Source organism: Panthera leo, chromosome B3, assembly GCF_018350215.1.
Source record: "Panthera leo isolate Ple1 chromosome B3, P.leo_Ple1_pat1.1, whole genome shotgun sequence".
Classification (NCBI taxonomy): Eukaryota; Metazoa; Chordata; class Mammalia; order Carnivora; family Felidae; genus Panthera; species Panthera leo.
Window position 1 is genome coordinate 131654662 of NC_056684.1, and position 17652 is coordinate 131672313.

The following is a 17652-nucleotide window of genomic DNA, read 5'->3' on the forward strand; positions in this document are numbered from 1 at the left end:
CTCTCTCTCTGACCCTCCCCCGTTCATGCTCTGTCTGTCTCAAAAATAAATAAACGTTAAAAAAAAAAAAATTAAAAAAAAATAATAATAATTATCTAAATTGTGTTTGTGAGTGTGTAACAGGCCCTTTTGAGAATCTGCTAAAAGACAAGTTTATTTTCCAAAATGCAAATACACACAAAATTTTCTATGCTACTTTTATAGATTCATTCATAGATTCCACCCCTACCCCCCCCACCCCCAATAGAATCAAACACTGTATCTCCTGTGCTGCTTCAGGTCATAATTTTACTACACACACACACACACACACACACACACACACACACACACACACGAGACATTTTACAAGGCTTATAACGTTTTTGATGTATGTTTATAAAAGTAAATTTAATTAAAAAGTTGACTACAAAGTATTTTTTATGATTAACTTTATATAGCTTAGAACAAGGAATATATTTTTAACAAGTTTCCAAAGTAAAAAATGTTAGGTCTCTAAAATTTTTAATATGAATACATAATTTCAAATTCACACATACATATCATTTTTCACTTTGTGAATATACATAACAAATTAGTGATAAACCATACTAAATAGACCATAGGCATGAACCATTCATCATTTATCCTGAAGCAAACAATGGTTAAAAGTTTAGCGCTAACACTATGCATACTGAGTCATATTTTTGAGTACTACAATACATATACGTTCTAAAATTTTCTGAGTATTTACAGTTGTACTTTAAATTATTAGGTACATATGAACTATCTGGCAATAACAAAGTACAGAAACACAAAATCCTCTGGCTCTCCTCTGGCTTTTCCCCCATCCAGTACCCAGTAGAAACCCCAAAGGAGAATACTTACTCTGTCTGTGTGGCCAGGGGCCATAGATAACATTTTTCCCCTTTTCCAATCCCAAACACAAACTGCATTCTTTGAATCAAGTCCAACTGAAACCAAGCGCTGAATTATATCCAAGAAGTCCATGAGGGAATAAAAAGCAAACAAATCAAAAAGGAAGCAAATTATAAACAAATTCTACTCATGGGCATCAAAACATCAAAACTTACACATTTATGTTTTATAGACCTAATAGAGAAGGGCTGGATGTATTTCATCTTGTTAATATTCACATATGCGTAGTTCTTTACATTAAGAAACAGAAGAGAGACTTCCATCCTAACAGTAGCACTGACAAAATACCCTAAAACATCTCTCCTGCCAAAAACTAAAAATGCTAGATAAAATGTAAAAACATCTTTTTAAATGCACTGCTGAGCTGTCAAGGAATTAAGAAATCTGGAACAAAAACAAAGTGATTTCACATAGGAATCCTGGAAGGTAAGAAAGCTCCCACATCCACTTTACTCTAAAGGCACCAGCTAACTCTTAGTAAGCCTGATGTTTGTTCTGTAGACTGAACAAGAATGGGAGGGAGATAAGGTTTAGGGCCAGCCCAAGGTATAGATTTGAATTTCAGATATCTAAAGCAGTGAACTGCTCAGAGAAAGGGAAAACAAGAAAGTATCCCTCCCCTGTTTTTAAAGTTTATTTATTTATTTATTTTGAGAGAGAATGAATGAATGAATGAATATCCCAAGCAGGCTCCATGCTATCAGCATAGAGCCTGACACAGGACTCAAATTCAGGAACTGTGAGATCATGACCTGAGACAAAATCAAGAGATGGGCGCTTAGCCGACTGAGCTACCCAGGCACCCCAGCCCTTTTTAAAAAAGAGGTGGCATGCATGAAGGGGAAGAAAAACCTCCCAGCAAATGGATAGATATAAGCAGCTTTCAACTGGTTGTAGGGCCTAACTCCACATTAATCATAAACCCCTCAAGCGGAAAATTTTATTCAGAGTGGCCCTAAGGGTTGCAGTCTTCAGGCATCTTCAACAATGTAGCAAACACAGGTGAATATAAATCCTATCTGGAGAACTGACACTTCAATCCATCCCTCAAAGAATTCCTACAGGTAGCAATTCAATAAACACCTCTAACCCCCATAACCATGGGAAATAAGAAACAACAAGTAAGAATCAGCAAATCAAGACAAATAGCAAAATCAGTCCCATAAAACATCAGATATTGGAATTATCAGGTGAACAGAGATATAAAATTAAGGCTTCAAAATATCTTCATATGAAGAAGGAATAGGAGACTATAAAAAGTATCCAAGCATATCTGAAGAAGCGAATGGAATTTCTAGAAATGAAAAATAAAATAAATAAAATTTAAAACTCAGTGGAAGAGTTACAAAGGCAAGTAGAGGGAGATGAAGATACAGAGTTAAAAAGAGGAGCTAGCAAGATGGAAAGTGTGAGAGAGGTTAAGAAACGTGAGAGATGGAATTCCAGCCATGGAGAAGTATCAGGGTCTGAACCTGCCCCCCTGCCATAAACAACCAGAAACCACACAAGTATGCAAAAACGAACATTTTCAGACATTCAAAACAGGAAGTGAAGCACTGTGAACTCTCAAAGGGGGAGAAACAAACAAGGTGAGACCTGTACTTGCCCTAGCCTTCATCTAGGAGGCAATTTCCATATTATAGCACAGAAAGGTAGAATCCAAACAGGGCCCAGCAGACTTGCTGATTTGAGAAGACAGAGCGAGCCTAGAGTTCAGACGTCATGGCTAGGATTTGCAGAGCAGAGAAAGAGCTCCAGAAAATTTGTTTATGGGTCCCCTTGAGAACACCAATCTTTTCATGCCCAGGGTGAAATCCGTGAGGCCATGCAAAGAACAAATTGTGGACAAAAAGCAATTACTGGGGAGCTACAGCCAAAAAATTCCCAGAGATCATAAAGGGTTAGGATCACTCAAGTTCCCAATAGCCAGAATGGAGATAACTCTTTGAGTTCACTAGGTATTCAGTAGGGATCCCAGAAGAGTTGCACCTTAGTGGCAAAGTTAAACCAGTAGTCCTAGAGGAAAAGCTACTCTAGCCCTGCCCCCCAAAAAGCTTGAAAGCAAGCTTTCACAAGGATTAAACTTATTCACAAGGAATTTAACTACGTGCCAGAACAATATACAAAATACTTTATTTTTTTTAATGTGCAAAATACTTTAAAGGAATACAACAAAATCCAGAATGCAGAATGTAACATATACAGTGTCCAGCATCCAATAAAAAAAATTATTGGACATGTGAACAAAGAAGAAAATGTGATGAATAACCAGGAGAAAAATCAGTTAATAGAAGCAGACCCAAGAATCACAGAAATGATAAAAATTAGGAGACATTCGCTATTAAAATGAAAATGTTCAGGATGCTCAAGAATTATTATTTTTAAAAATTTTGTAATGTTTATTTATTTTTGACAGAGAGACACACACACACACACACCCATACACACAGAATGCAAGTGGGGGAGGGGCAGAGAGAGAGGGAGACACAGAATCCAAAGCAAGCTCCAGGCTCCAAGCTGTCAGCACAGAGCCCGATGTGGGGCTTGAACTATGAGCCGAAGTCGGATGCTTAATCGACTGAGCCACCCAGGTGCCCCAAGAATTATTTTAAAACATACAAAGAATAAAAAGAGAAATGGAAGATTTGAAAGAACATACATAATTTGTAAAAATAAATGTTGAATTATGTGAAATAAAAATTCACACCATAGGATTAACAGCAATTTAGAGAATTAAGAAAAGATAGATGAACTTACAGATACAGCAAGAGAAATGATTCAAAATAAAGCACAGAAAAAAAAAAAAAGGAAAAAAAATGATGGTGCCTCAGCTAACTTTAGAAAAACATCAAGTGGTCTAGTATACAGGTAACTGTAGTTCCAAAAGGAGAAGATGGAGGCAAAGAAAATATAAAATCAGAGAAATGATGGCTAAAATTTTCTAAATGTGATGAAACTCATAAACCCAGCAAATCTAAGAAGTTCAATAAACACACACAGAGAAAACATACATCAACACAAATGGTAATCAAATTGCTAAAACCAGTGCTAAAGAGAAAAATCTTAAAAGCAGTCAGAAAAAAAGACAATTTTAGTATGGAGGAACAAAGATTAAAAAGTTATTCTAGATTTCTCATCTAAAGCTATACAAGTCAGATGACAATGAGTAACCTCTTCAAAAATCCTAAGGAGGAAAAAGGCAACATAGAACAGTATACCTAGCAAAATTACCTTTGGAAAATTGGGTCAAAATAGGCTTTTTCAAGTAAACAGAAGGTGAGACCTGCACTAGAAGATATGATAATGGAAATTACTTCAGCCAGACAGAAATGATACACCTGTGAATTAAGCGTCCAAATGGTAAATATGTAAATAAGACTTTTATTTTTAATTTTCTTTTTAAACTGCTTAAGGCAAAAATAACAATAGTTATTATGGGATTTGCAAAATACACATAAGTAAAATGAATGACGACAGCACAGTAAACAGAAGGAGAGAAAGAAACAGCAGAATATATTTTTTTCACATCCTTTCCAAGTGCACATGAAACTTCATGAAGATCACAAAATTCTGAATCACAAAATAAGCCTAACCAAATAAAAAAAACCCTAAAATACAGAGTATGTTCTCTGACAAAAACAGAAATTAGAGTAACAGAAAGTTGTGCAGAAAATCCTCCAAATGTGTGCAAATTAACAATACACTTGTAAGTAACTGAAAGGGATAAAGAAGAAATCACAAGGATCAGCCCACGACACAGATTTTTTGGCCTGGGTTAGAAGCAGGGGTCAGCAAACTACAACCCTCAGGCCAAATCCTGCCTGAATCCTGTTTTTGTAAATAAAATTTTACTGGAGTGCAGCCATACCGATTCTTTTACAAGCTGCCCATGACTGCTTTCCTACGACAACGCAGGGCTGAGGAGTGGCAACAGAGACCGTATGTATGGTCTACAAGGCTTAAATATTTACTGAGTTGTTACACAAAGTGCACCAGTTTACTAACCTCTGATTTAAAGCATAGATTCTGGTATCAGACTACCTAGGTTTGAACATCAGCTCCATCTCTCATTAATTAATTAGATTACTTTCAGCAGTTATGTAGCCTCTCTGAACCGCAGTTTCCTCACCTATTAAGTGGGAATAATAAAAGTGTTTCATAGGGTTACTATGAGAATTAACATATATACATACACAAAAAAGTTAATATGTGGTTAATGTTACATAAATGTTTGTTATCATCATCATTGTTAATTTACCACAACCATAACTAGCTTTAAGAACCTATGCCCTCTACCTGTCTGAATGAGAAATGCCATCTAATACTCAGAAACAAATTCTGCAAAGTAGAATTACTATTTAAACCCTCAAATGGGCAGAATGAATGGCTCCCATGAAAAGATACAGTATATAGTTTGTTGTGGCTCTCCATCAAACCACCCTGGCAGAAAGACCAAGGGAACAAGAGGAGAGGACTTACTTTTCCTGAGAGTCTTGGGAATTACAGGGTATCAGTAAATATCTAGCTAAAAGAAATCTACCTACTGTGTAGAGATTAAAATTTCACAAAACAAATATAAAGTGAGGAATAGTCAGAGGGGGACTGCCCATTCTATTGATGCTTCTTCTGACTTGGCTCATCCTACACACACAGCAAACCACGATGGGCCAAAAGCTTTAAAACTCCATGTATCTCCATAGAGCCTCGAAGCATTCAGCTCTGTACAGACGGTGAAAAAAAAGGAGATCTGGAAGCACTTCCTCTGTAGCCCTGATAAACTTAACATGGCCAAAATCAACCTCCCTCAGCACAGGTTAAGCAACAGCAGAGAGGATAAGAGAGAAATAACCAAGCCAATACTGCTTCCTCTCCTAGCTTTCTATCATTTTTTACTGTATCATGTTTTCTCACATTTACCCAGCCTGGGTAGGTGAGGAAGAAGATAAAGTTTTCCAGTAAAAGTAACGCTTTAACCATGTAAGAGTTGGGTAGAAAAGTAAGAGAAAGTGCCTTTCAGACCAAAGGACAGCAAGATTAGAGAGATCATGGTGCCTTCAGGAAAAAGTCTAATTCAGGGTAGCTGAGGGGAGGAGTGCCAACTGGAAAGTGGCCAGAGACAAGGCTGGAGAAGCAGGCCAAAGCCAGAGAAAGGGTCAACTTTGTCTTCTAAGAGAGTTGGAATAAAGAGAGATTCAGTTTTAAAGGTATCGTACATAGTATATTTGTATGACATTTGGCAGGGATGGGGGGCGGTATCTGGAGTTGAGGAGAGAAACTGGGGCTTCACTGTTAACTGACATGGACATTAAAATCATGGCTCTAGATGATCACCTAGAGAGAATAAGTAAAAAGAAAAGAAGGCCACAGATTCCTAAAGAACACTGACATTTAAGAAGCAGACAGAAGGAAAGGCACCTTTAATTAAGAAGTAAAAGTCAGAAAGGGAAAAAGAAAACCAGCTTCTCGAATTTCTCCTTGATCCCAACAAAACCTTAGTTGTGTCCCTTAACTGAACTGGATTTATTAAAAGATTCTAGTGCACTCAATGCTCAAATAAGAAAACTATCCTAATAGACACAGCTAGACGCATCCCATGAGTTCCTGCAATTGTAAACCATATTCAAATAACAAACAATTATACTTAAAACATGTTAGTATGTGAGTCCTTGTGGTCTCAGTGTTCATTACACAAGAACTAATGATCATGATGTCACAAAGTAAAATCACAAATTTTGCAAGAGAGGCAGGACTTGATGGAATAAATACTGGTAAAATCCTACATAAAATCATTAGAAATTAGGATCTGGCAGAGAAATAGAAAAAAACTCAAGAATAATACAATAGGCACTTGAGATATGTCAAGTTAGCAAGAGACTGCTAAAAGGCACTTGGAAAAACCAGTGAACTCCCCTAATATTTTTGCAAAAATTACTCTCTTGATAATCATGTGCCAAAAGGCTAAGGTACACTAAAGCCTTTTATTTTGTACCATCATATAATTGACAAAATTAAGTTAAAAACTAATGCTTTATTCTTAGTTCATTCTGTAAATCACCAGAGCTCTAACTACAGCTTAGATTGTGTTCAACATGAGAAATGTTTTTGCAGTGTACTGTTGTATTTGCAAGAGAAAGTATCAAATTTCCCTTCCTCCCACTTAGAAATTTTAGTCCCTGTTTGATGTGCGTTATAGAAACAGACTTTTCAGGCCCTAATTATTCTCAGTAAGGCAGACTTCTGGTGTCAGAGTGGATATTCAGTCCATTTAGAAGAAAGCCTCTGGGAAAATAATATTCAGCATTACTGTTAACAGGGAGATTCACTGGATAAATCTTAATAGAGCACTATTATAAAATGCAAAAATCACAATTATTTCCTAGTTGATAGCTCATAAACAGTTCAGATATTAGTGAATATATTCTCAAATATATTTTTTAACTAAGGCATTTTCTCAATAGAATTTCAGAGATACTCTTCTTAATCTTCAGTCGGCAGCAGTTCCTTATAAGCTTTAATTGTATTTAAGATGGATGAATTTCTTCTGAAATATAAATAACTACTTCCTAAGTTCCATGTTTGGGAGGCAGGAGAGCATTGTGATTAAAAACATGAGCTTTGGAGTGTGACTGACCTGGGTTTCCGCTCTGGCTCCATTTACTAGCTGTGTAACCTGGGGCAAGTTATTTAACCTCTCTAAGTCTCAGTTTCTTTATCTGTAAAATAGAGATAATAATAGTATCTATTTCATAGGGTTGCTGTGAGGATTAAATAAGATAATGCAGGCTCAGCACAATGCCTGGTACTTAGTATGTGCTCAGTAACTTTTAGCTATTATTATGTTTTTTATAAGCTTAAACTTTTAAGTAACACATTCTCATGAAGATTTGTGATAATAAAATACATGTACCAAAGGCTTTTCTTATAAGTTCTACAAAATAAGCAAAATTAAAGGCTTTCAACTAGGAAGAGCTATGGGCATGACTTCTCCTTATATACACAAAAGAAATTCCTCAGCAATGCAACACATAACATTTAGAAAGAGCAATTTCAAAATTAGGAAGAAAACATCTATTTTGAAAGAATACAGATACTTATAGTTAATACATCGTGGACTTCATAACACCTTTAGTAAATGACTAAAAAAAAAATCCATGTACGTTTGTTTCATAAAATTTAATCTCCCAAGAGATAGGTTAAGAGTAATTCTCTTCCTTTTAAAAAAGAAAATAAAATTGATATGAGGACAGTAAGGGACTTGAAAAATAGCAAAACAGGACATGAATTAAGGTTCTGTAATTGCCAATCACTGCTACAATACTAATATTAAACCTAGAAGCACATTTTTCCCCAAATGAAAGGTTCCAATTAAGTCTTAAAGATCTCTTAACAGACTCTTAACAGAAAGGCATATTAATCTATGCTACTCAAAGAAGCTATTCCTTAGTTATAAATAAAATATCTGTCATTTTCAAGAGAACAAAACACAATGTGATCTGTTTTTATAAAATCTCAACCTATAAAATTAATTTTATGAACTGAAAAGCAGGCAACTAAAATCTTTCTAAAAGTTAAAATGACTGTTAAAGTCTAATTTTAACATAAAACTGTTAAAGACTACAAATTAACCATACCTGCAAAATTCAACTTCTTACCACTTCTTAAATATGTTTTAGGTATAACAAGTTCCATGAAAACACCATAAAAAAGTTCTTGGCCTGTTTAATTTTTTAAAATAATCATTCACTAGAAGTAGATGATAATTTGGGAACTGATAATTATATCCTTTGTTTTCAACTTTGATTTTGTATAAAAATAGCTCTTATAGGAACCACCTCCTTATTTTCAATAAAAAATGTAACTTCAACAGAAACCTTTAAAATAACTGAAAATTAAAATGTATACAGCTCTACTTAGAGAAACTTAGTTTTCCTAAGATGTCTTCCTAAGACGTCTTTCATCTGTCTTATCAACATAAGGAAAGTTATGTTGATACCTGGAAAAGTTATATGTAAAATTTCTAGGACAATTAGGTAATATTCTACTGAGTCAGAATCTCTTTGGCTTTTATAATAGTATTAATTCAATTAAAAAGTTTGTGATATGTGAAATAAAGACCACTTCTTGTTCTTATTTTTCTTATATTCATCAACTATCCACCCAATGTACCTCCACCCTTGAACAAACAGGTATTTTTCATCAATTGCTTTCCAATTTAATATTTATAGATTTGTAATCATTTCTTATAGTACACGTTTATAAGATGTAGTTTAGAAAAAGAAAAAAAATCACATACCTGCCCGTCTAAGTCGAATGCTAAACAAGCTATACCATGTGTATGAGCATCCTTTAGAATTGATATGGTCTGCACAGTGTATGAATCCCAAACACAGATATAAGGCTCTTTCCCAACTTGTCCCGTTGCTACCAATACTCGTTCAGGATGCAATGCAAGGCTGCAAAATAAATAAATAAACTGACTTAAAACTGTTTATAGAGCTTTTATATTTGATATACATAAACTTTATATATACAAATGCAAAATTTAGACTTTATCCATTTAATATAATTTGGACTTAAAATAACTTCTAGTGGGGGTGCCTGGGTAGCTCAGTCAGTTAAGTGTCCAACTTCAGCTCAGGTCATGATCTCACGGTTTGTGAGGTCGAGCCCCGCGTCAGGCTCTGTGCTGAATGCTTGCTTGGAGCCTGGAGCCTGCTTAGGATTCTGTGTCTCCTTCTCTCTCTACCCCTCCCTCACTCATGCTCTGTCTCACTTTGTCTCTCAAAAACAAATAAATGTAAAAAAAAAAAATTAAAGTAACTTCTAGGGGTGCCTGGGTGGCTCAGTTGGTTAAGTGTCAAACCTCAGCTCGGGTCAAGATCTCACAGTTTGTTGAGTTTGAGCCCTGCTTCAGAACTCTGTGCTGACAGCTCAGAGCCTGGAGCCTGCCTCTGAATCTGTGTCTCCCTCTCTCTCTGCCCCTCCCCTGCTCATGTTCCTTCTCTTTCAAAAATAAGTATTAAAAATTTTTTTAAATAAAATAACTTCTACAAAAATCCATACTGAGTTATTACTTGACTAGTATATGTATGTTATGACCAGATGATGATAGACTTCAAAATCTCTGTAATATGATATAATGTGTGTAAACTTTGCAAGAAAAGGATTCTCACAATGGATCAATTGCACCACAGCAACAAATTAGTAGCAGCCTCACCACATGCCACTTTCTCTTTTGGTATTCATCTGTTTTTAAGCCCTCTCTCCTATTTTACTCTTTTATTACATGACATTACACAAAATCTTAGCATCCAAAAATAGCACTTAGTAACACTCCTATGGTAATAAATTATAAACCCCATTTTTAATTGAAGTAAAATTGGTATATAAGTTTTAATTATGTAACATTTTAATTAAATATCTGTGTTCATCTCAAAGTGATCACCTCCAAAAGTCTAGTTATCATCTATTACCATACATTTGACTCCCTTCACCCCTCAACCGCCTACCCTTGTAGTAACCACCATTCTGTTTGTCTATGAGTTTGTTTTTGTTATATTTTATTTTTTTAGATTCCACATATGAGTGAAGTAATACTATTTTTTACTTTCTCCTTCTGACTTAGTTCACTTAATACCCTCATGGTCCATCCATGTTGTTAACATCTGATTTCATTCTTTTTTATGGCTGAATAGTATTCCACAATGTCTATATACCACACCTTCTTTACCCATTCATCCACTGATGCATATTTAGGTTGTTTCCATATCTTGACTATTGTAAATAATGTTGTAATGAACACCAGGCTGCATATATGTTCTTGTATTAATGTTTTCATGTTCAGATAAATGTCCAGTAGTGGGACTGTTAGATAGTATGGCAGCTCTATTCTCAACTTTTTGAGGAATAACCATAGTGTTTTACACAGCAGCTGCACTAATTTATATTCCCAGGGTTTTATTTACATATGAGGGCTCCTGTTTCTCCACACCCTCTCCAACACTTGTTATTTCTTGTCATTTTGATGACAGCCAATCTAACCCATATGAGGTGATATCTTATTATGGTTTTGGTTTGCATTTCCCTAATAATTAGTGATGCTGAACATGTTTTCATGTGTCTGTTAGCCATTTATAGGTCTCCTTTAGAAAAATGTCTATGCAGATCCTCTGGTCATTTTTTTATTTGAACTGTTTTTTGTTAAGTTGTAGGAATTTTTTAATATATTTTGGATATTAACCCCTTGGCAAATATGTAATTTGCAAATATCTTCTCCCATTTAGTAGGATGCCTTTTCCTTTTGATGATGGTTTCTTTCACTATGCAGAGGCTTTTTAGTTTGATGTATTTCAATATGTTTATTTTTTTAAGGTTTATTTATTTTTGAGACAGAGAGAGAGAGCGAGCGCACTAGCAGGGAAGGGGCAGAGAGAGAGGAGACACAGAATCCTAAGCAGGCTCCAGGCTCCAAGCTGTCAGCACAGAGCCCGATGCAGGCTGGAAGTCACAAACCACAAGATCATGACCTGAGCCAAAGTCAGACACTTAACCAACTGAGCCACCCAGGTGTCCCTCAATTTGTTTACTTTTGCCTTTGATTCCCTTGTCTTTGGAGTTAGATCCACAAATACATTGCTAAGACTGATGTCAAGGAGCTTGCCACCTGTTTTCTTCTAGAAGCTTTATGGTTTCAGGTCTTACGTTCAAGTTTTAAATCCATTTTGAGTTAATTTTGGGGTACACTATAAGATAGTGGTCTAGTTTCATTCTTTCGCATATGACTGTCCAGTTTTCCCAACACCATCTTTTGAAGAGACTGTCCTTTCTCCATTTTATGCTCTTGGCTCCACTGCCATAAACTAAATGTCCATACACGTGTGGGTTTATTCCGGGGCTCTCAATTTTGCTTCACTGATCTATGTGTCTGTTTTTATACCAATACCATAGTTTTGTTTACTATAGCACAAATATTTCAAAAAACAGAAGAGTCACCCATAGTTCACAGAAAGTAGTCTGAGTCTTTAAAAACAAGACAAAGACCAAACAGTTGGTAATGGTTTATGTACATTAGCAGGAGGCACGAAGTAAATACAAATTTCTCCTTCATAAATTTTTCTATAAATAGATTCAGGTTATGAGATTCATCTTTAGGAGAAAAAAAATCACTCCTGGCCTCAGAGTCAAGGATGAGTTGAAAGTGGGAAAAGTTAGGAGGGTATTAGGACAGAATCAACTGATTGGATGTAGTGAGTTGGGGGGAAAGAAAGGTCTAAGATGACTCTTGGGCTTCTGGCTTGAGCATCTGGATGGCTTAGATGGTATTCATCAAGTCAGGGAATACTAAATGAGTAACCAGAGGGAGGGAAGATAAGTAGGAATGGAAGGTTGACTCAACATATAAAAGTCAACCAATATATCATAGTAATAGAATAAAAATCAATCCTAAAAAAAATAGAAAAGTAAAACAAATACAAACCCATATACATTAATCTCAATAGACAGAGAAGACGCATATGACAAAAACCCAACCCCTTTTGTGATAAAAATACACAACAAACTATGAATTAAAGAGAACTTACTCAACTTGATAAAGGGGAATCTATGAAAACCCACAGCTATTATCACATTTAATGGTGAGAGCCTGAAAGTTTCCCCTCTAAGTACAGGAAGGAGACAAGGATGTCACCTCTTGTCACTTCCATTCAACATGATACTGGATATTCTGAACAGGACAATTAGGCAAGAACAAGAAACAAAAGGAAGAAGTAAAACTATCTCTACTTATAGATGATATTATCTCGTATAAAGAAAATCCTAAGGAATCCACAAACAACAACAAAATAAATCCCAAGTAGAGTTAATAAGCAATGTGGTAGGATATAAGGTCAATATAAAATATCAATTATATTTCTATACACTAGCAATGAACAATCTGAAAATTAAGTTAAAACAATTTCACTTATGATAGCATCAAAAACAACAAAACATTTAGGAATAAATTTAGCAAAAAAGTACAAGACTTGTACACTGAAAAGTACAAAACATCGTTCATTTTTAAAAGATCTAAATAAATGGAAAGATACACTGTAATATAATTACAACATGTTATATATAATATTGTAATACTGCAATTTTGTTAAAATGACATTACTTCCTAAATTGATCAGTAGCTCCCAGCTACCCAAAAACAGGAAATGACAAAAAACAAATAAGTCTCCAACAGTTTACCAGAAAAAGGCAATCCCATCAATGTCCTAAAGTCCAGGAACTCCCTACTATCTTAATGTTAATGCTTTGCTAGAGGGAAAAACAACCTTAGTTTGACAATAGCTAGGCCTCTAGTAAGTCTTTAGCACGTGAAAGCCTCTTTGGAAACTCCCTCTTGACTTTATCTCCTACCTCCCCCCACATAAAACGGTCACCTCCCACACTTGCAGTGCGTACTTCCTGCCCAGAGTCCTGTCCCCGTGCTTTAATAAAATCACCTTTTTGCACCAAAGAAGTCTCAAGAATTCTTTCTTGGTCATTGGCTCCAGACCCCCACCATCCCAAAACTTCACCAAAAATATTCCATTTTTCTACAGCTTCTATTTCCTTGCTGAGAACTTAAAACATTTCATTTGTTTCAAGAACATTCCCGTTTACTTCACGGCATATAGTTATAACAACTGCTCTAAATTCTTTGATAATTCCAACACTTCATTGTGGGGCTGATAACTACTGTCTTTTATAAGTTCTTAAGAATTTCCTAATTTTTTGTGTGATCATTTTGGATTATATCCTGGACATTTGGAATACTGTGCTATAAACCCTGGGCCCTGTTAAAATCCTCTAGAGAATGCTGTTTCAGCAGGCAAGCACTCTGGTTAGGTTCAGGGCACATGTCCCACGTTCTCCTTCTATGGTTCCAATGTTAGTTTAATTTTTAAAGCCTTTGTAGTATTACCACATGTACACACCACAGGGGCCAATTTGGAAGCTGGATGATTATAGTTCAGTTTTCAAAGCCTTTGATACGCTGTTTCTAATTAGTTCCAACCATGTGCAGCGTAAGAGTCTAGGACATCAAATGTAACTTTATAAGATCTCCCTCCTCTCCATAAACTCCCCCAACTCTCAATCTCCCAGGGGCTCTACTTCATCGTACTGTGACTAGAAAGTCCAGAGTATGAGCCTCTGTACACTGTCGTGCTCTTCCTACAGTTGGGTCGGACTCTGGGCAAAAAGCATTTGGCCTATTTTTTAATTGGTCTGTTGTCCTATTACTGCATTGTAAGAGTTCTTGATATATTCTGGATACAATTCTTTTCTCAAACATGTGTTTTGGAACTGTGTTTCCCAGTTTGTGGACTGTCTTCATTTTCTTAATGGTATCTTTTAAACAGCAAAAGATTTTAATTTTTAAAAATTTTTTGTTAATGTTTATTTATTTTTGAGAGACAGAGCGAGAGCATGAGTGGGGTAGGAGCAGAGAGAAAGGGAGACACAGAACCCAAGGCAGGCTCCAGGCTCCTAGCTGTCTGCACAGAGCCCCACACGGTGCTTGAACCCACAAACCCCGAGATCATGACCTGAGCTGAAGTCGGATGTCTAACCGACTGAGCCACCCAGGTGCCCCAAAAGATTTAAAAATTGTTGAGACTTTTTATTTTAGACTAATTAGATTCATCAAAAAGTTGCAAAAATAGTATAAACAGTTATCTTAAATCCCTCACCCCACTGCTATAGTATAATCTTGGTACAATAAGAAAGATGAAATTAACATTAGTACCCCCTCTAAACTACTTATTCAAAATTCACTAGTTTTCTCACTGAAGTTTTTCTGTTTCAAGATCCTATCCAGGGTAGGATAGTTGCATTTAATTCTCATTAGCAACTTCAATCTCTGTAACAGTTTCTTTGATTGTCTTTCATGATGGTATACTTTTGAAAGTTTTTTTTTTTTAATGTTTGTTTATTTTGAGAGACACAGAACGCACACACGTGAGTGCAAGCCAGTAGGGGAGGGGAAGAGAGAGGGAGAGAGTGAGTCCCAAGCAGGTTCGGTGCTATCAGCACAGAGCCCAATCTGAAGCTCCATCCCATGAACAGTGAGACCATGACCCGAGCAGAAACCAAGAGTTGGATGCTCAACTGAATGAGCTACCCAGGCGCCCCTTTTTTTAAAGTCTTTTTAAATTTTTTTTTTTTAACGTTTATTTATTTCTGAGACAGAGACAGAGCATGAGTGGGGGAGGGGCAGAGAGAGAGGGAGACACAGAATCCGAAGCAGGGTCCAGGCTCTGAGCTATCAGCACAGAGCCCGACTCCGAAGCAGGGTCCAGGCTCTGAGCTATCAGCACAGAGCCCGACGCGGGGCTCGAACTCATGGACTGCGAGATCATGACCTGAGCCAACGTCGGATGCTTAAGCTACCGAGCCACCCAGGTGCTCCTAAAGTCTTTTTAAAAAATGTTTATTTATTTTGAGAGAGGGAGAGAGTGAAAGAGAATATATGATGCTATACTTTTGAAGAGTACTAATCACTTATTTTGTAAAATGTCCCTCAATTTGGATTTGTAACACATTTTTCCATAATTGGAGTGAGATCATGCATTTTTGGCAAGTATACCACAAAAATTGTATTTGTTCTTCTTAGTTCATCATATCAAGGATGTCAATATGCATTACTACTGATGATGTTTACCTTAATTCCTTAGATAAGCTGGTGCTTGCCACGTTTTTCCACTGTAAGGTTACTACAAAGCTTCTCTTTGTTGTCAATATGTATTTTAGGGGAGATGCTTTGACTCCATGCAGATCCTGTTTCTCCTCAAACTTTCATTCACTAATTTTAGCATCCACTGCTAGGCCTTGCCTGAAACAGTTGCTACTGTACTGTTTGCCTTATGCGATCCTCCTATTTCCTCTTTTCTTCTACATTTATTGATTGGAATTCTACCATAAGGAAAATTTTTTAATTTTAATTTTTAATTTTTTGAGTATAGTTGACATACAATGTTACATTAGTTTCAAGTGTACAACATAGTGTTTCAACTTCTCTATATGTTATGCTACGCTCACCACAAGTGTAGCTACCGTCTGTCACCATATAACACTATTATAGTATCATTGGCTATATTCCCTATACTGTGTCTTTTATTCCCATGACTTATCCATAACTGGAAGCCTGTATCCCTCATTCCCTCTCACCTAGTATGCCTACCCCCCTACCTCTTTTTCCTTTGGCATCCATCAGTTTATTCTCTGTATTTTTAGGTCCGGTTCTGCTTTTTGTTCATTTGCTTTGTTTTTTATGTTTCACATGAGTGAAATCATATGGTATTTGTCTTTCTCAGTCTGATTTATTTCACTTAGCATAACACCTGGGTGGCTCAGTCAGTTAAGCATCCAACTCTTGGTTTCAGCTCAGGTCATGATCTCAAGGTTGGTGAGTTCAAGCCCCACATTGGGCCCTGTGCTGACAGCTCAGAGCCTGGAGCCTGCTTCAGATTCTGTGTCTCCCTCTCTGCCCCTCCCCTGTTCATGTTCTGACTCTCTCTCTGGCAAAAATAAGCAAACATTAAAAAAAAAAAAAAAAAAAAAGCATAAGACCCTCTAGGTCCATCCATGTTTCTGCACGTAGCAAGATCTCATCCTTTTTTATAGCTGTATAGTATAGTCTGTGTGTGTGTGTAAATATACTACATCTTCCTTATCCATTCATCTATCAATGGACACTTAGGTTACTTCCATACTGACTACTATAAATAATGCTGTAATAAACATAGGGTTTTGTATATCTCTTAGAATTTTTGTTTTCTTTGGGTAAATACCTACTACTGGAATTACTGGATCATACGGTATTTCTATTTTTAATTTTTTGAGGAATCTTCCATACTGTTTTCACAGTGGCTATACTAATTTATGCTCCCACCAATAGTGCACAAAGGTTCTTTTTTCTTCACATCCTCACAAACACTTAATTCTTGTCTTTATTTTGGCCATAGGAAGAACTATCTTTTCTCTCTTAAAGTTTATTTATTTATTTTGAGAGAGAGAGTGCACGTGAAAGCAGGGTAGAGGCAGAGAGAGAAAGAAAGACAGAATCCCAAGCAGGCTCCACCGTGCTATCAGCACAGAGCCCAACTCAGGGCTCCACCCCACGAACCACAAGATCATGACCTGAGTGGAAATCAAAGGTCAGATGCTCAACCAACTAAACCACCCAGGCACCCCTCTCTTTTATTTAATCCATTGTTTATACAGTTGAATTCATGGGAATTTTAAGATTTTTAAAAAATGTTTATTCATTTTTGAGAGACAGAGAAATAGAGAGTAAACAGGGGAAGGGCAGAGAAAGACAGAGACAGAGAACCCCAACCAGGTTCTGTGCTGTCGGCATCGAGCCCAATGTGGGGCTTGAACCCACAAACTGTGAGATCATGGGCTGAGCCGAAATCAAGAGCCAGATGCTTAACCAACTGAACCACCCAGATGCCCCCATGGGTATTTTAATAACAATTTTTTTTCTGTAAAGTGACAGACAGTAAATACTTTAAGCTTTGCCTGCCATACAACCTCTGTTACAGCTACTCAACTTTATGGTTATAATTCCAAATCAGCCATTGATGATATGTAAACCATGCATTCTCATTGGGAGCAACATCACTTCCATGGGGTTAAAAACTGGTTCTTGTGGGTGTGAAGGTCTTACTCTTTTTATGAAGAAAGCATAGATACATATATGGTACA

General features: G+C 36.4%; 1 protein-coding gene across 5 annotated transcripts in view; it reads right to left on the reverse strand.

The window, feature by feature from the left end:
• EML5 (EMAP like 5) overlaps positions 1–17652 on the reverse strand; it is a 185567-nt gene that overhangs the window by 150369 nt on the left and 17546 nt on the right. For 3 of the 5 annotated variants that reach the window (XM_042944025.1, XM_042944024.1, XM_042944023.1), the window contains exons 2-3: positions 9212–9371; positions 868–966 (exon numbers count right to left, since the gene is read on the reverse strand). In XM_042944025.1, the coding sequence (XP_042799959.1) occupies positions 868–966; positions 9212–9371 (259 nt within the window). Of the gene's footprint in view, positions 1–867; positions 967–4923; positions 5048–7549; positions 7632–9211; positions 9372–17652 lie in introns of those variants that run through there. The other 2 variants (XM_042944027.1, XM_042944026.1) reach the window with 2 other exon arrangements.